We start from the raw sequence: 18,970 nt of genomic DNA, 5'->3' as shown, positions 1-18,970 counted from the left end.
TATAAATAGGGACATATTGTATAATTTCATGTATGTGAAGTTCAAGAACAAGCAGATCTCATGCATAGTGATAGAGATTGGATCAGTGGCTGTCCATGGGAAATGGGGATCGACTGAGGTTGATGGTTATGTTCTCTGGGGTGATGGTTATGCTCTCTAGTTTGATTTTGGGGGTGGGGCTCAGATGTATACCTTTACCAGAGAGTACAGAGTCACACACTTAAGATCTATGCATTTCACTGCGTGTAAGGTTTTGCCTTTGTTTTCATTTTTACCTCAATAAAATAAGGAAGGGGCTGAGACAGAAAAAAGAAAAGGAAATCTGAGAAGGATGCTTTTCGGGGAGTAGTTGCCACGCTCTCCATGCTCATCCTCTCTTCCCTGGGGTCATTCAATAGCGTTATCCGCTATCTTCAAGTTTAGCAAACAGGGCTTTAAAAGATGTTACTCACAAAGCGTTAAAATGCATTCTTACAGTCAAGGAACACAGAGAACTGGTGCCTGATTCACGAGTCTAGGTAACCCAGGTGGGATGTGAGAAGCGGTGACTTCTCCTGGGTCAGGGGTATGCCTCTACTCACGCAGCGTGGTTCCCTGGAACAGAGAGCAAGCAGGGGCTCTTCTTGGCTTCTATTTAGCAGAGTCATCTGCAGGGGCGAGACCTCACAGAAAGAGGCTGGGGTGTTTTGAGGATGCTGAGCCGTGGGGTAGGAGTTGAAAACCACAAAAGTGAATAATAACACATACGCCTGAGCCAAGACAGTTGTGTAAATGAGAAGTCCTGAAGGTGGCCCAGGGGAAAAGCCAGCTCTGATCAAGTGTCTGGCCCACCAGGGATACCAGCTTTGACCATCTGCCAGGACCCAACATGGGATACCATCTTGATAAATATGTCTTCCCCTTTCCTCGCCCTTCTTCCCCTGTTTGTCCCATCTCTTTGGACTGTGTTGGCCTAGCCAGTGGGACAGAGGCAAACAGAGACTGTGTGGAGGAGGGCAGGACTATCCTCTCCCCAGGCACGGGTTTCCATTCTGAAGCAATCATGGAAGGAAAGACAAAGATACCATTTTAAGCCAATTTAGGTATTTCCTGGAATGGAACATGTCAGTGACTGAAATGGGACCTTCAACATAAAATAAATTACTATTTTATAACTATATAACCAGAGAACCTTTTATTTTCTGAAAATGTTGATTGGAACATGTCATGTCCTTGTTCCCCTCAGTCCCAATCCCAGCCCCTGTGATCACCCAGAGCCAAGGGAAGACCCCAGCTCCTGAATAAAGCCTAAAGAGACAGTAAAGGAAAATTTAAAGTTGCATTTTGATCATATCCCACATGTTATGCTTCTTTCATTTTATGGGTCACACATGTATTCAAGTGCCCACGAAGCATGTTCTATATTCCATCATGTGTTCAATGGCACCACCTCTTACCATGTCATCAAAGATTGAACATGGAGGTTACACTTGCCCCCACCTTCTTGGTCTATATCCCACCAGTTCTCAAACCCCACTTCTACCTCTCAAGTCTTCTCATAGCCTTCCCCCCTCCTGTCTCTCCACTTTTACCGTCACTGCCTTAACCTTAGCTCACGTTTTTATGTCATCTGCTGTGGACAAAGCAAGAGACTCCCAGGTGGTCTCCGTGTTTCTGGATTTTGACAGCAAAATCAAGTCTGGTTTGGTGGGGCAGGGGGTGGAGGAAGGAACGCCTCCTTTTTAGCATACAACTGCCTTTGTCATTATCCTGGTTAAAATCTTTCCAAAATTCTCTGCGATTCCACCCCTGTTTATCTCTCAACTAATTTTCCACCATTTTACCTACCCACATCCAACCCTAGTCACACTGAACCAACCTGCAGTGGCCCTGAAGCATGAACCTGTTTCACATCCCCATGTTCGTATTTTGTCCCTTCTCTGCGCCTGGAATATCTTCTTTCGGCTAGTGCACTTCCCCTTCCTCCAGGACACTCTGTCTGCCTTGCATCTTCTGTATTTTTGTTTTAAAGATTTTCTTTATTTATTCATGAGAGACACACAGAGAGAGGCAGAGATGGAGGCAGAGGGAGAAGGAGGCTCCCTGTGGTGAGCCCGACGAGGGACTCAATCCCAGAACCCCGGGATCACACCCTGAACCAAAAGCAGGTGCTCAACCGCTGAGCCACCAGGTGCCCCATATCTTCTGTATTTTTATTCCATTCCATGCCCACCTCTACCCTAGTGTTGGTTTAATTATTTTGCTTCCATCTTTTTTCTTGTGAGCTCCCCATCTTATTAGTTTTGGAGTCTCCAGCTTCTAGCTGAACACTTATCACATGTTCACTTAATTGATTATTTAATTACACAGGAATTGATAGCTGTTCTGCTTCTTAATCCTTACTACTCAATTCCCTCCTGATGACCTGGGGGAATAAAAATAGCTTACTCTACCAATGAATTAATCAATAAGTAGTCATTGATCTCCTGTTATGCATCACTTTTCTGGGTACCAAACATAAGTTGGGAATAAGACAAAGTTCAGGGGCACCTGACTGGTTCAGTCCATAGAGCAGGTGACTCGATCTCAGGGCTGAGTTCCAGCCCCATGTTGGGTGTGGAGATCACGTAAAAATGAAACAAACAAAAAAAGACAAAATTCAAAATCTTAGCGGAAGGTGATGGACACACAGATGACAAAGATGCTTTCAGAAAGTGACGGTGTTCCAAAAGTAGACAGGAAATTGGGAGCGTGACTGGGGTGATAGCACTGTGGACAGTTCGATCTCAGGTGGCCAGGTCCCATGGAGAAGATGACATTTGAGCTGAGGTCTGAAAGATGGAATGGGAGAAATGGGAAATCCTGATGAAAGAGTGCTTCGGACCAAGGAAGTAGCATGTGCAAAGGCCCTGAAGTGGCAAGAGCTTAACAGATTTGAGAGTGAGAGAGGGCAGAGGGTGGGGTCATGGGGAATAAAGGGAGTAATGGCAAGAGACAAGGGCACAGAAACAGGCAAGGGCTAGATAGTGTAGGGAAAGGGTCAGTAAGGGGTCAGCTTAGTAAATATCTTAGGCTTTGTAGACCATGATCCTATTGCAATGGCTCAAGAGTGCTATCATAGTGGGATCTATAGGCTAACAGGTGTGACTGCATTCCAATAAAGCTTTATTGGCAACAATAGATGACAGGCTGGATTCGATCCATGGGCTATAGTTTGGAAACCCCCAGAGTATCCTCTGGTAGAGATTTTGGATTTTATTCCAAGTGAATAGGCAACCATTGCAAGATATTGAGCAGGAGGTGGGGGGTGATCATATGATCAGATTGTCCTTTAAAGAGATTTTCTATAAAATAATTTACAACATAAGAATTTATTCTCTTTTTCTCATTATAAACTCTACTTCAAATTTTCCCTTGAAAACTGAAGATTCAGTAGGTGGAGGGCAGGTAGTGGGTTGGGGGAGTCAATGGTAGTTGTCTGTGCTATTTGCTAGTGACAGGACCTTAGGCCAATTGTTTAATCTCTCTGAGCCTCAGTTTCCTCCTTAATAAAACTGTAACCATAACACCTGTCTCTAAGGGTTATTAAATGGATTAAATGAGATTATGTATATAAAACATCTGTCACAGGGCCCAGTAAAAAAAGGGCTCAATGATGTAAATCCCTTTTCCTCATTTTCCTTCCATGAAGTCCAGTCAAGACAGAGGCTAATGTAAAACTGGGTAATGAAGTTAAAAAAACTCAGTTGTATAATTTTAGGATAGGTGAGAAATATCTCACCGTAACATAAGTGGATGCTTTGGCTACCACAACAATGAATACGATTTTAACTTAATAAAAACACGGTTTCTGATTACAAAAGGGATGAATCGACTCATCTTCTATATTAGTCAAACCATATTTGGAGTCCTAGAATTAATTTGGGGAATGCTAGTAAGTGAAATAGATTCAAAGAGGAATGGCAAGGTAGGGAGGGTTTGGGAACCAGGTCATGTGTAAAGTGTATTAGAAATGTTGAAAAACTGAAAGAAAACTTGAAAACTGTGTAACTAGTTGAAGGGCTATCATTTGAAAGAAAGACAAGTCTCCCACCATGTTGGTACAGAGCGGGGTCAGCTTGGACCCTTGATAGAGACTGCAGAGATTAAGACTTTTGCACAATTAAAGCTCTCCAGGACAGAAGCACCTGGGTGGCTCAGTTGGTGGGGCAGCTGACTCCTGATTTTGGCTCAGGTTATGATCTCAGGGTTCTGGGATGGAGGCCCACGTCAGGCTCCATACTCAGCGGGAAGTCTGCTTGAGATTCTCCCTCTCCCTCTTCCCCTCTACTCTCTCTTTCTAAAATAAATAAATTAAAAAAAAAAAAAAAACTCTCCAGGACAGGGGAAGTGAGTTCTCAATCAATATGAGCACCTTAGAAAAGACTGGCTGAGATGTTGCATAAAGAATTTTTGCAATGAGGACACAATGAAACTAAAACACCACCCACCATATGTTCCATATTTCTGATTCCACAAACCTGTGGGGGTGCATTGAGCAAGTCTCTGGAGATGGAGAGACCTTCTTGGATTTCAGAGACTGGATCCTTCTCTTGAGGTCTCGGGTAAAAAGAGATTTGTGTGATGCATGAATGAGTGGTTCATCAAGAGGTAGAGAGCCTAAGGGTGTTATTGCAGGAGACCAGCAAGGAATGACTAAGGTAAAAACAGAGTGGGTCGCTTTTATGTAAAATGGGTCAGAGTAAATTTAATCACTGAAAAATTGATGGAGATTAGGAGAGCAAGAGGCCAGGAAGTTTTCATCAAAATCATACCCAAATCCATCAACTACCCAGTCCTTCTGCATCTGAGACTAGACCACCATCATCTCTTGCCTGGATGATGAGCCTCCCAACTGGCCTTAGGCAGTTGCATTTTTTTTCATAGCATAAGTGAACTAGAAAATACCAGAGTATGATTGGTTTTTGTGTGCCTTCACTACTGTAAATTGTAAGCCCCCGAGGGCAGGGACCATATCTGTCCTTGTCCGCTGCTGCATCCTGACCCACAAGAGATGTTTGCAAATGTTTGTGCAGGCAATGAGGAATGGAAGTCTTCCTCATGTGGAATATGGTGGCAGGATATCATGCTAATCAGATTACGTTCATTATAAAATCCTGAAATCTCAAGGGATGAGTCCTGCAATAGCTTCAAAATAATGTACATATTGCCTTGAATTTTGCCTGGTTGTTTGGAATAAATCCGAATCTGACTCTACCGGCTCCGTGTTGTGGTTGGTCTAAAATAATTCTTCTTCAGATATACAGAGTGAGTGAAAGGAGTCTGGTCTGTGAATGATGGCCAAGGAATAACCCAATCAGGGCCCAGCAAATCTTTTTCAGCTGCAAGAGTCAATGGGACACACTAAGAAAATGCAGGAAAGAGGTGGTGTCAGATAGGAAAAAACAGAAATGAGTCAGAAGTGTGAAGAAATATAGAAGGACGGGTAATTAACAGTCTTGGGTGCTTTACTTCATTTAACCCCTGTTATGCCCATGAGATTGTATCATTTGAGAAATGAAAATCGTCGGAGTCTCGGAGGGATAAGAAAATTGGGTAGGGTCTCATGGTGGACTGTTACAGCAGAGATTCCCAGTGATGTGTTCTGTGACATCGCCACCGGGTTCAGGGATGGGATGAAAGGTTACCGATGGGTAAGCAGGCACTGTTGAGAATAGAAATAAAAGTGTTTCCCTTGTCCCCTCTGATGTCATGGTTTGCCATCCAACAGCTCTGATCTTCGGCAAATCCAGGTTTTGTGGGGCCTGGAGTTTATATAGTTTTTTTTGCGTGTGTGTGTGTGTGTGTGTGTGTGTGTTTGAGGGAGGGCACTCTTTAAAAAAATTTTTTTTCTAATTAAAAAAATTTTTTAAATATAAGATTAAGTATAGGGCCTTACAAGGAGTCTGTACAAGTGACCAGGGCTAAGGCTTAAGCTTATTGAGCATCCATGGTAAATCTATGTCCAGCTACGGTGATAGTTCATCAATTAAGTTAACTTAAAAGGTGCCCAGCAGTGCCTCAAAAATGTTCCATGTGGAAATCAGGGAAAAGAAGAAGTAGGATGGAGTTCAGGTGGGAAAGCCAAACACACAGCTCAAGCTAATCTGTAAGTGCCATTTTCATAATAGCCCAAAGGACTAAGTGAGGTTTTTATTCCCTTCTGTTTATTCCCTTTTGTTATTTAAAAAAGGGCCCTTTTTGTTAAAATAGTTTGTTCTTTTTTTTTTTTTTAAAAGGTTTTATTTTGAATGCAAATAAACAAAATAACCCTGGATTTAATTATAAGCTTTTTCTGTTCTGGAGGACTCTTTCCTAGATTTTCAATAAATGTCTTGTTGTCAGGGTGATAAGCTCTGTGTTTCTTGATTTAGAATAAAAATTCCTCTAAAATATTTTATAATCTGGTGGGGCTGGGCTTTGCCTCGATCTGGTGGACGGGAGTGGGTGGGTTCAGAGGAATTCTTTGTGCTTCATGGTCTCTTATGTTTTCCTGTGTCTCAGAACCAACCTGTGAATACCCCTTTTACTGTTTACCTTTTTTTTTTGGTGGGGGGGTGCAGTAGGAATCCCGTGTGGGCCAGAAGATTTGGACGCAGTCAATTCCCAGACCGCTTCTTGCTAAAAAATGCTCTGATAGCAACCCTGTTATAAGAGGGAGAGATTATAAATATTCTTAACAAAAGGGGAAACCAAGGCATAGCAAAGTGAACAAGTTGCACCCTTCCATACCTAGCAAGATTATACCCGAACGGAACCTTCTGGCTCTCAGAAGGTCTGTGGAAGGTCACACACTGAGCAAGAGAGCATATTTCCAGGAGAAGAGAAAACAATCTTGCAAACATTATGGATTTGGTAGGGGAAGGGGTGGTCAGGACTGGGTGGTATGTGTTGAGTTTAACAGATACGGGGATTTGGGTGAATAAGGGTGGACAAGAATTGGTGAACCCCACAGACACTTTTAAAAGGACTTTGTGAGTGTTGGCAAGGGGAAAAACAATAGAGATTTTGTAAGAATGGAAGCTAGACTCTGAGCCTAAGCCGGCGGGGCACTGTGGCATGAGCAAGCAACAGAATGTGACGTCGGGGGGTGGGGTGGGGGGGGGCAGGGGGAGATTTGCACAGCACCCCACAGGTCACAGGCCCTCGATCAATGTTGAAGGAATTTGCAAAGGAGGCCGAGAACTAATGTCTCTATTTGATAACTACCATTTTCCTGGTTGCCATGATCCTGGTGTGGGACGCAAGCCAGCAATCCCAAAAAGCAAAAACAGACAATGTGGAATGATACCAGAGAGTCTGGAGACCCGTGAGGTCTGTCGGAGACAGGGGCCCAGAAGTAAAATCAGCCCGAGGTGATAGAGCCTTGCCTCCTTTAGAGATACTTCCCCAATCCGCCAGGGTGTCTGTTTGGGGGTGGGGTGGGGTGTGTGGGGGGGTTGTCTGTGTGGGGGTGGGAGGAAAGGAGTGATTTCATCTGTTTAATGAAAAATGACCTGGACGTTTCTCTGATCCTGGAAACTCCCATCTTACCCAGGCCAAGAAAAACAGGATTAGGTCTTATTACTTCTACCACGGCTTTGCGTCTTCTCAGAATGAGTTAAACTGAAGGGAACAGCAAAATAAGGTAATCCCATATCATTGTCCCTGCAGATAGACCACGAAGGCTCTGAATCATTTAATGGGTTAATGGAACAGACTTCCCTCCAGTCCTCTTCGAAAACTTTTATTTTGGCTTCTTCTGCCTTTTACAATGGACACCCCTCGTTGGTCTGTGTTCATAATAATAGAAAGTTTGCTCCATTAAATTCAGACAGGCAAGTCACCCCCTCTGGCATTCCGCCTACCGACAAGCTACTGATTTCAGGTCTAATATTCTCCTCCGACTTCCACAGGGGAACAGCTTTTGCCCCGAAGCATAAGGCTGTTGATACCACAACAGACATTTTTGCCTGTGCAAGCAAATAATTGTCTAGATGACCTATCAGGGTGACACTTTCCAAGATTCTTCTGCGTAGATTTTTGGGGACACAGTCTTTTCGTCAGTGCCAACTTCAGGATAACCAAAGTGCACGTGAAATAATGAGACTATCACAGTGATCAATAAGTAACCATCTCTTTGGGGCCTCAATGCTTCAGATCGTCCTTCGAAGGGGAGAATGGGGCTTGAATAAGTCAGTCCACAGGGCCGTTTTCTTTTTAATGCAATGTATATTTATTGTAAACAATAATATACAAAAAAAAAAGAAAGAAAAAAGGAAAGATGAGTTCACAGAGAGAACAAAAGGTTTGGGGGGGGGAACAAGCAAAACAAACAAAACACAAACACAAACCAAACCTTACCTAAGGACAAAATATGATTTAAATGCCAGGTTTCTTAAGTTACAGAAATATTTTTTTAAAGATCTGCTTTTATACAGAAATTGAAAGATGCCATATTATAAGAGTGCTTTAAGATTTTATTCTACTGACTTCTAAAACTGTTAATATATCTTTTTTTAAATAAAAAAAAAAAGTTTGCTGTCTTTTTTAAAAAGCAATCCTCAAACTCTCCAGCCACAGAAAGAATTAAGAATTCAGGTCTCTCGGTGGGCTGATCCCCTCCTCCTTTCCACTCTCTCTCCAAGAGAACATGCAGGGGACTATCCATGACACATGCCAGCATTGTTTTGTGTCAACACACACACACACACACACACACACACACAAACACACACACACACAATTTAGGCAGCCCAAAGGTCTGTGGCAGAAAAACACTGAAAATGACTCAGTGATACACTACATTTGCAACCTCTCATTTGTACAAAAAAGAGAAACAAGTTTCCAGTTTGTTTTCAACAAAACAACAAAGAAAAAAAAAAGGACAGACAAAAAGGCATGTATATTATACAAATCTAGGACAAGAAATCCAAAGAAACTTGCTTTTAATAATAATAAAAAAGATTAAAGAGATAAATAAAAAAAACTGGTTACAGTTAAGAACATAATTTAACAGATGACCATACCCTTTGAGGAAGGCTCCAACAACCTATTTTAAAGAAGGTAAGATTAAAAAAAAAAATTAAGAGAAAGATTTTTTTTTTTAATGAAAACCTCTCCTTACAAAATAAATAATTTTAGCACGTGGAATGTCTTGAAGGTTAACTGCTGGTGTTCGGAGAGGCACAGGTGACAGCATAAGGGAGAGGGCTCTAGCATCTGTGTCCCACATGGGGCTGGCGCAGGCAACCAGGGGGCAGTGTGCTGGGGCACTTATTGGCTGCTGAAACATTCCCAGAACAGATTTCATCTCCTTTGCTTGGTTTTCACTTCTTAAGATTGCAGCAAACAAGCAAATGCAGGAGGAAATGCACTAAAAGAGAGCACAAGTATTTTCCAGCAGCATGGTTTTAAGGCTCAAGGTATTTTCTCTTGTTTAAAAAATATATATATGATAAAGCTTACCAAATGCTTCTCTAGACTATGGTTTACTTCCATTATTTGCAAAATAAGGCCTTTATTTTTTCTTTCTAAGGCAGCTCCTCCTTGAATCAGAAAGCCTGAGGAATTAAGCAAAGCTAACCCCCAAAACTGATCACATAACACAAATTCGTGTTTTTTTTTTATGTTAATACAACACACACACGCTTTTTTTTTTTGTTGTTTTTTTTTTTGTTTTTTTTTTTTTGTAAGAGAGAGCACATCTGTACAAAAATACTCTGGTTGCAGGAAAAGCTAGGGCACACTGTTCGACTAAGTAGTTTTTAGCTGTTGGAAAAATAAGAGCATTTAATTTCTTTATCTAAAAATATGTATAAATCCCCTCAAAATGGTAATGAATCATACACAGTACATACTAAAAATATTTAAAATAGAGAATATTCCTCACAGAGGACTTTTTTTTTTCTTTAATTACTGCTAAAAAATAATTACAAAGTCCAAACAGGCAGAGAGATTGAGCAAACTGGTCACACGATTCTTATTATCCTCCATGCTCGCTTTGAAGAAGAGAAGAAGAAAAAAAAAATAAGTTTTCAAGTTCCATTTCTTATCGACTCCGCGGGTCCATCTGGCCACACGAGTGGCCTGGCCACTGGTTTTTGCAACGACGACGGTGGTAAAATGCGTTTGGAGAGCTAAACGCTTGTTTCTGTCTTGGGATTCTGGGGTAGGAGTTGCCTTTAGCTTAAGTGTCTTTAAGGAGTAAGGAAAACACAACACACACATACACACACACACACACACACACACGCGCGCACACACACACACACACACACACAAAAACCCAAAAAAAAAAAAAAAAAGGTCCCAAGGAGAATTCTGGTTGGTTCTTTTATTTCTTCGGTTCTTTCTAGGATCATCGCGGCCACCCTTGGTGCAAGGCCTCCTCAAGGCCTGGTGAGCTGTGTGTAGACAGGCTGTTCCCAGTGCTGGGGGCTGTGCGTCTGCGGGATGGAGGGGACCCCGGAGGTGTCGGCGATGGGGGTGTACATGGGCCTCTGCGCGGGGTTCATGTAGGTGAAGGTGGAGTAGAGGCTGGAGCCCTGGCCCGCCGCGTGGCTGTAGTAGGAGCCGGAGTTCTGGTGGTCAGTGTAGTCGTACTGCGAGCGGGTGATGGGCGGGTAGGACGGGCTGTAGTGCGGGAGGCTGAAGGGGCTGTAGGCGATCTGCTGCGGCGAGTGCTGCTGCTGCTCGCTGTAGTGGCTGGGGCTCAGCTGCTCCGTCTTGATGTGCGTTCGCTGCGCCTGGCCCGGCTCGCTGCTCAGCGGGGTCAGCGTGTGCGCCGCCTGCGGCTGCGGGGGCGCGGGCTGCGGCTGCGGGGGCGCCTGCGGGGCCTGCGGGGGCGCCTGCGGGGGCTGCGGGGGCGCCTGCGGGGGCTGCTGCGGGGGCGGCGGCGGCGGCGGCGGCGCCTGCTGCTTGGACATCCACACGTGGCCCGCGCCCGCCGGGGTGGCCGCGGTGCTGCTGATGCCGTAGCTGCCCGTGTAGGTGACCTGGCCGTGCGTGGCCGGCACCCCGGGGTGCCCGTTGGGCGGCAGGTACTGGTCGAATTCGTTGACGTCGAAGGTCTCTATGTTGGAGATGACGTCGCTGCTCAGCTCCCCGATGTCCACGTCGCGGAAGTCGATGGGGGGCTGTCGGCCCCCCTCGGGCAGGGGGCGGCCCTCGCGCTTCAGGTCAGCCTTGCCCGGCTGCACGTCGGTTTTGGGGGTGGTGGGGGGCGTCGGCGGGCCCTGGGATTGCCCTGCGGGCGGCAGAAGAGAAGCAGGCGCGGGGGGAAGGTCAACCACAAGGGCTGCGCCAAGGGCCCTAATCTTAGGAGCCCTCCTGGGACCCTCCCCTCCGAGCTCAAGAGCTCCAGCGTCAGATGGACTCGCACCCGCGCGGGAGGGAGGCGCGCTGCACCGGAGATAAGTCGCCAAATGATTAACCCGCAGGTACACACTCGGGCGACCTCCTTTTATCAGGGGAGGGTCTGAGGCCCCGAGGGTCGGGGCGACCAAACTGCTACTGGCGGAAGAGCCCTGTGTGTGCTTTTGGGGTGGCGGAGCGAGAGGAGGAGGGAGACGTCCTGTGAAGCTGTAAAGGCATTTTTTTTTCCCTCGCAATAAAATTCATGGGCTGGGATGGAAAGGTTGAGTTTGGGGAGGGGGTGCGTGCGCGCGCGCGCGCGGGGGCTTCGCAGGGGTGGCGTTTGGAGGCGGGGGTGGGAGGGGGGACCCCGGCTGCGAGGGGAGGAGGATCAGGGCTTAGGGACAGTTCTTCCCTCCCCCCCCCCCCCGCCCCCGGGGAGCGCAAAGTCCCGAAGCAACGGAGCCTCGTCCGTGCAGACCCGGGGCTGTGCCAGTCGGGGGGGCCGCCGGGCGCGTAGCCCGGGGCTGGGGCGGGAGGACTCACCCGAGTGCTCGCCGGGGGAGTGCACCTCGCTCATGCCGGAGGAGGAGTGCGGCGAGTCGGCCTGCAGCGCCTTGAAGATGGCGTTGGGGGAGATGTGCGTCTGCTCGGTGGCCTCCTCGGCCTCCGCCTGGCCGTTCTTCACCGACTTCCTCCGCCGCGGCTGGTACTTGTAATCCGGGTGGTCTTTCTTGTGCTGCACGCGCAGCCGCTCCGCCTCCTCCACGAAGGGCCGCTTCTCGCTCTCGTTCAGCAGTCTGCGGGCGGGGGAGGGGGCGCAGAGGGGAACGGGGGAGGAGGGGGGGTTGTGCTGTGAACCGGAGGGGGAGGTGACCCCGACCGCTCGGCCTGTGCGCGCACCACCCCTTCCTCCCTCCCTGCTTCGCAGCCGCTGCTGCAGCTCGTTAACTTTTCTTCCATTAGAAAGAAAGGAGGAAAGAAAGAGAGAAAAGGAAGAAAGCGAAGAAAAAAGAAAGGAAAAAGCAAAGCAAAGCAATAAATCTCGGCTCTTTGAGTGGGACCTGAGCGGGTCACTCTCCGCCCCGCCCTCTCTCCTTCTCGCCTAGTTTGGAAACCCTGGAGATGAAAACAGCCCTCCGCTGCTCGGGCTCGAAGCGCCTTCGCTACTGTCGTTAGAACGCCCCCCGCCCCAACACCCTTAACCATTTCCAAAACAAAACAAAACCACTTAATCGTCAAGGAGCTCCTCCTGCACCCCCCCTCCACTCGCGCCCCCCCTCCCATTCCTGCCGGCGTCCCCTCCAGCACCCCAGCACCCCAATCCCATCTCCTTGGCTGGAGGGCTGCAAGAGAGAGAGAGAGAGAGAGAGAGCGCACTTGGAGCGAGAGAGGGGCTGACCTCACTTCCCACCCAGCCCCCCACTTGGGATCGAACTTCACTGCGACAGGAGATGGGGCTGGCCGCCCCCTCCCACCGCGTCTCCCACAAGCGGTCTCCCACCCTCTGCCCTCCCCCCCCCACCATGCCCTCCCCCCTCCCCTTCCCATCCAAGAACTTTGTCAAACTCTGGGCCAAGTTACACTTGGTCCTCTCCCCCCTCTTTGCAACCCCCCCCCCACCCTACCCCACCCCGCCGGCCGGCTCCGGGACCGGCAACCCCCTCCCGCTGGGAGGCGGGGCGCGCAGAGTGTCCGGGCCAGCGCCCCCCCGCCCCCGCCCGCGCCCGCGCCGCGGAGCCCACCCGGCCGCGCCAGCCCTACCTCCAGAGCTTGCCCAGCGTCTTGCTGAGCTCGGCGTTGTGCAGGTGCGGGTACTGGTCGGCGAGCTTCCTGCGCGCCGCCTGCGCCCACACCATGAAGGCGTTCATGGGCCGCTTGACGTGCGGCTTGTTCTTGCTCGAGCCGTTGACGCGCACGGGCATGGGCACCAGCGTCCAGTCGTAGCCCTTGAGCACCTGGCTGACGGCCTCGCGGATGCACACGGGGAACTTGTCCTCCTCGCTCTCCTTCTTCAGGTCCGGCTCGCCCTTGGGGAACGTGTTCTCCTGGGGCCGCGTGTTCTCGGTGTCCGAGCCGGAGCCCGAAGGGCAGGGCGAGCCCGCCGAGTCCTCGGACATGGTGGGGCTGGGGGCGCCGGACAGGCCCTTCTCCTGCTCGTCGGTCATCTTCATGAAGGGGTCCAGGAGATTCATGCGCGGGCCCGGGGCAGGGGGCGGGTGGCCGGGAAAGGCGAGAAGCCGCGGCGGCTCGGGGCGTCGAGGCGCGGGCTCCTCTCCCCTCGGCTGCCCGGACGCGGGGCGAGCGGCTCCCGGGGAGCCTGGCGCGTCCCGGGGCTGCGGCGGCGGCGGGCGCTCGGGGATGCGCGCGGTGGCCAGCCCGCAGCTGCCCGCTCGGGGTGGGGGGAGGCGAGCTGGAGAGGAGGAGGAGGAGGAGGAGGAGGGGGAGCGAGAGAGCAAAGGCGAGGCGCTTGCACCCCTTCGCTTCTCCTCCCGCAGAGAAAAGTTCCTGGAGTGAATCGGGCAAGTCGCAGCGCCACTGAAGTTTCCAGTGAGTTTCAAGCTCCGCTCTCCGCTCCCCGACTCCCGGCCCCGGGGCTCTTTAATAACTACTGCGCCTCACCTTAGAGACGGCCGGCCAATCACGGCCCGGCATTCCAGGGGTGGGCAGGCAGCTGATTGGACTGGATTTTGCGGGTAAGGCTCCGGGCTTGGGTGACGAAAGGCGAGGGGAGGAGCGGGGAGGGGAGCGCTGCCTCTGGTCTGGCGCGGGGTTGGGAGGGGGGGAGGTGGGGGTGCAGCGGGGAAGGCGGGGGACCCGGGACGTCCAAGTGTGTAAGTCTGCCGTGCTCTCGTAATGTCAGAAGTGTGGTGCCGTCTCTGCACGAATTTTGCGTGCCTGCCTGCGTGTGCGCGTGTGCGCGCGTGTCTATGTGTGTGTGTGTCTGTGTGTGTGCGCGCGCGCCCGCGTGCGCGTGTCTAGACTAGGCTCTGCCCCCACCCCCGGAGCATTTCTTTCCCCTGCTTTCTGCACGGTCCTCGAGGCTTGGCTGGAGTCTGTAGCATTCGGAAAGCGCCCGCTCCGGAACGCGCAGCCCCGTGCCTGCGCCCGGAGCCTGCCCCCTCCGAAAGTGCTTAGAAATGGTCTTTTGAAGCAACTTATTTTGGCGACTCAACGCCCGCCGGTCCTCCGTAATAATCCGTATAAATAGATTAGCACGCTCCGGTTCGCCCGGGCTGGTGCGGCCGGTCGGGGGTTCGGGTGCGCTCGCTCGCTCTTGCAAAGGGGAATCAATGGAAACCGAAGCTGGGTCCCCGCGGAGGCCGGCGGCCGCGGCGCAGTTAGCCCCGGAGCCGTCCCGCGCCGCAGCGACCTTGAACTCTGACAAGTCCTACTCCAGCACCCCCCCCCCCGCCCCCAGGCCCTCCACCCCCACCCCAGAGCCCCCACCCCGCCACGCGGCTTAGTGACAGGCAACTGCTTTGACGCTCTGCTTTTCACCTCCCGGCCGGCCGAGTCCACACTGTCAGCAGGGTCGCCGTTGGGAAGAGCTTGCAAAGGGCTCCGGCTTGCAAGGGACCCAGCTTTGCGACTGTGCCATTCCCGGGCCGAGAGGCTGAGGCCGGTCACTCGGGTTGCAGAAAGGCCGGGCATATGGGCACCACCGCGCGCAAAACACTCCACTTTGGCGGAGTCGTGCAGCTCGCCGGCTCTCGCCCTCCTTTACAGCACACCTGGAGGGGGAAGCTCCTGTGTCTCCTGACTGTAAGTCGGGTGCTTTTCCGACTCGCAGGCAGCTGGGAGTTCTGGGGGAGGGAGTGTGTGTTGGGGGGGTGGGGATGGGGATGTCTCTGATGGACCTCAAGTGTGATTTGAGCACGACCTTTGTGTTTGCACCAACTTGCCTTTAGTGCCCGGTTAGGTATCACTTCTGGGAGAGAAGAAAAATCCTAACCTCCTGCGGGGTTACAGGTCTTCAGAGTCACAAATAAACGCGCAACTGTGGAGATCGCCTTATTTTAAACTCCCCCCCCCCCTTTCTGGGTCTCCCAGATGTCCGCCTCGACTTAAATTCTTGTTATGGTGAATCGGCCCGCATCCTAGCAAAGACTTGGTTCATTTCTGATTGCGGACACCTACTGTAAGATTTAAAAGAATGTTTTCCTGGAGGGGAAAAAAAAATTTTTTTTGTTTGTTTTAAATCTTGTTTTCTCTCATTTTCTTCCGAAGAAGTCGACATTTCTCATAGGAAACGGAACTCTTCAGAAGGTAGTAAGTCACTCACAACTACAGTTAAATGGTGTTTGCTTTTTAAACGAATGCAACTGACTCAGAGTGGATACAGATAGTATCCCATAGCTTGTTTACAAGTTTCAGAGCCCTCCATACAATCACCAGGTATTCATGGGTCCGTGAATATGCTGGAAAAGTAGAAGAACAATTTGGTGATTTCTTGGGAGAAACAAGTCCCGCGTGGTAGCAACAGATTTCTGTGTCTTGGGGAGGGGGTCATTTGTGAGTACAACTCTGTGATTCGTAGACACCTGACCCCGGAGGACACTCAGAGTCCAGAACTTCGGGCAGAAATTTTAACCAGGGCGTCTGTATTTAGCTGCATTTTATTATAATTCTCATGTTTACGGGGCTTAAAGTCACCGGAGACTGTGTCTTTAAGATATTTTTGCAATATTTCTCTAAATATTTGTCAAGAGAAGTACATACACGTGAATAGATATGTGACGCAATTACGTAACCAGGGATACATAACCTATCGAATTTCAAACCATAAACCTACAGGGCTTCGTATATGTTTCTGTCCATTTGATGCAAACACTTTGTATTCCTGTTATCTTCTCGAAAACTTGTGATAAACAATCGGCGGACTTTTAAGATGCTGCAATTTTCAACTGTAACCGGAGGGGGCGCCAAAAGCCCAGAAACTGCCCAACTCCCAGAAACTGCAGAAAAAACGTAGATGGTGGTGGTGGTGGTGGTGGTGGGGAGCTCCCCTCAATCAGGACTGCTTTGCTGCTGAGATTTATCTCTGCAGAAATTCCTACTCGATGTTTCCCTCCTGTTCGGATTCACCTCTGGGCAGCCCAGTTAGAGAGGAACTGGGAGGCGTGTGTGTGTCTAGAGGGAACCTGGCAAGAAGAAGAGCCTTCAAGGTGCCTGACGTTCCTAAGTCTGCACAGGACGGGGACACCAGGTCCAGAAGAAGGACCCCAGTCTCCCAGATACCAGACGTTGCCCTCTGCGCGGTGTGCCAGGACCAGGCCAAGCCTGACTCGTGGACACCCCTGATCCGCCCTGTATTTCTGCAGGGGGGGCCCTAGTGCCAACAACTCCCCCCGCCCCCAACCCTTCAGGGGTTCGGTGCAGTGTGAGTTTCTCGGGTCGCCCCTGACCTCTCCTCCGCGCCCCAGGAGGAGGTCGGCGACCAGAGGACCGGTGTCAGAGGGAGCCCGAGGGAAGGGAACCCATGCTCCGTGTTCAGATTACAGATCGGGAAACTGAGGCTGGGTGGGCCCAGTTTCAGCCAGAGCATTGCCGAGAGCCGAACGCGTTGGGCTCGTCGTTCTAGTGGGGAGGAGGCTGGCAGCCGAGGGCACTTCCCAAGTGCGCGAGTTCCGACCCCGGCTCTGGGCGAGCGCCGCGAGGTCAGCCGCGCGCAGCAGAGACTCGGAGGCGCAAGGAGATCCCGAGGCGGACCTCGGTTTCCCGAGGTCCGGGATCACCCCTCTCCAGCCCCCCTTCCCCAGCCCCCCCGCCTCTCAGCGACTGGGGCCGGCGCCGGGTTCAATTTCCCCAGCCGGGGCCGCCGAGCTCCCTCCGCGTCTACGCGGGCGCGGAGTCCGGAGCCCAGGGATGTTGGCTTACTGCGAGTTTCTCGGGCTCCGCGCCCGCGGTGCGAACACAGCGCACAGGGGGGGTTTTCCGTCTCCGGATGGGGGTGGGCGAAGGGGGTTCCCTGTTACCCGGAGCATCAGGAACCATATGACCCCGCTCTCCAAAATTTCCTAGCAAACGTGGGGAGCGCGTCTGAATCCGTCTTCAGGAGGGGTGCATGGTCCAGAACTCGGTGGGGCTGAGCTGCAGAGTCCCCCGAGGACCTCAGCCCCGGGGCATGCTCTTGGAGAGGTGCTCAGGGATGCGCACACCCCTTCTCTCCGTCAATCCCCTGGGGCCCGGTTCCCCGGGGGTAAAAGACCCCAGTGCCCTCCGGCGGGACCCCGAGGTCCCCAAGCTCCCCGCTCCCTGCAGCCCCTCTGGAATGAGCCCTTTCCCCAGGGCCGGGGGTGGGGGGGGGGTGCTGGGGACGCCTTTGCCGGCGGCTCTTCTCTTGGAGCGGCGGGTCGGCCCCGTCTCGGCGCGCAGGTGGCCTCCTTCCTAGGTGCGCAATAAGTACCTGTGGCCGGCCCAATAAAGGTGACCTTTGGACATTTTGCCCGAGTGGGCGTGTGACCCGTCGCAGGCCTCCGGAGCTCCCAGCAAGGGTTCCGCAAACGCATGTGACTCTCACAGCCCGACGTGTGGATTTCTCCCCAAACGGGCGCCCCACTTGGGGAAGATTATCCGACCCGAGTCACCTCGGACTGTCGAGCCCCCGCGCCCCCGCTGAAACTGTAGGCCAAAAAGGGGGCTTTCCGTTTTCTTCCTTTTTCTGTTTTCTAGCAGAAAGAGGAGTGAGGAGGACGGGTGCTGGGTGAGGGAGGCGGGACCCGGCAAAGCGCTCCAGGGTGACCTGGGCGGTGGCGGGGCCGCGGGCGGCTGTGGCCCAGCAGGGCGCCCCGGGGGTGCGGATGGGAGCCAGAGCCCGAGACCAGTCGAGCTGGCTCCTCCAGGACTGAGTAGCTGAGTAGCTGAGGGGGAAGGGGGGGCGGTGGTGGGGTGGGAGTGGGAAGTCCCAGTTCCAAAGGGACTGTGCTTCCAAAGGGAGTGCGTGCCTGTGTGTTTGCCCCCCTTTCCTTTTCCGAAAATATGTCTGTAGGCAGGGTACTGGGCAGGCGCGCGTCATTCGAATTCCCTCAAAGCATCCCTAGAACAGCCTGGAAATTTCCTTAGGCCAGGTTTTATTTTTCCCTCCCCAGTGTTCCTCTTTCATGCATTTTTCTTTTGAAGCTGCCTATGCCTTGCTGATCTAAAAATATAGGTGAAATAAGTGTTCAGTGCAGTGGTGCTTCATTTGCAGCCGCCTGCACCGGGCCCAGGGGCTCCCTTCAGCACCAAGAGGTTCCTCTGCACTTCCTGGGCTCGCACCTGCGCCTCCTTCTTCTCCCCTCGGGCCCTTTCCGTGTAAGGGGGGTGTTCAGTCCCAGGGTGGACTCGGGGCAGAAAAGAGCAGAGATTCTCAGCACAGTCTTGTGTGAGTCTCCCAGGGTAGCCTGGGCTCTATAGCCGTGACCTCATCTCAGGCGGAAGGGACTCTAATCAGCTACTCCCACTAAGATGCCCTATTGGGTGGGTTATTATGTCGGGTCTTTATCAATCAGAGAAAAATGTTTCCATCAAACCACAGAAAAGGGAAAAATGTTCTTAAGAAATAATTCCAAAGGTAACTGTCAGGATTAAAGACGAGTTGTCTTGTGACTTTCTTGCAAGCCTTTTCTCTCTCACC

General features: G+C 51.2%; 1 protein-coding gene and 1 long non-coding RNA gene across 8 annotated transcripts in view; one reads left to right on the top strand and one right to left on the bottom strand.

The window, feature by feature from the left end:
* Window positions 1-8,209: 8,209 nt before the first annotated feature.
* Window positions 8,210-13,677, bottom strand: SOX9 (SRY-box transcription factor 9). Its single transcript, XM_077854065.1, has 3 exons — window positions 13,117-13,677; window positions 11,899-12,152; window positions 8,210-11,245 (listed from the first exon to the last, which is right to left on the bottom strand). The coding sequence occupies exons 1-3, from the start codon at window positions 13,545-13,547 to the stop codon at window positions 10,389-10,391; spliced, it is 1,542 nt and encodes a 513-aa protein (XP_077710191.1). The 5' UTR covers window positions 13,548-13,677; the 3' UTR covers window positions 8,210-10,388.
* LOC144286940 (uncharacterized) overlaps window positions 11,250-18,970 on the top strand; it is an 82,763-nt gene continuing 75,042 nt past the window's right edge. For 5 of the 7 annotated variants that reach the window (XR_013354894.1, XR_013354890.1, XR_013354892.1 and 2 more), the window contains exon 1: window positions 14,145-14,186. This is a non-coding gene — a long non-coding RNA (uncharacterized LOC144286940). Of the gene's footprint in view, window positions 11,439-14,144; window positions 14,187-14,809; window positions 15,118-18,970 lie in introns of those variants that run through there. The other 2 variants (XR_013354896.1, XR_013354895.1) reach the window with 2 other exon arrangements.

The sequence above is a fragment of the Canis aureus genome, chromosome 16, assembly GCF_053574225.1.
Source record: "Canis aureus isolate CA01 chromosome 16, VMU_Caureus_v.1.0, whole genome shotgun sequence".
Taxonomy (NCBI): Eukaryota; Metazoa; Chordata; class Mammalia; order Carnivora; family Canidae; genus Canis; species Canis aureus.
This window is presented reverse-complemented; position numbering and strand designations above follow the sequence as displayed.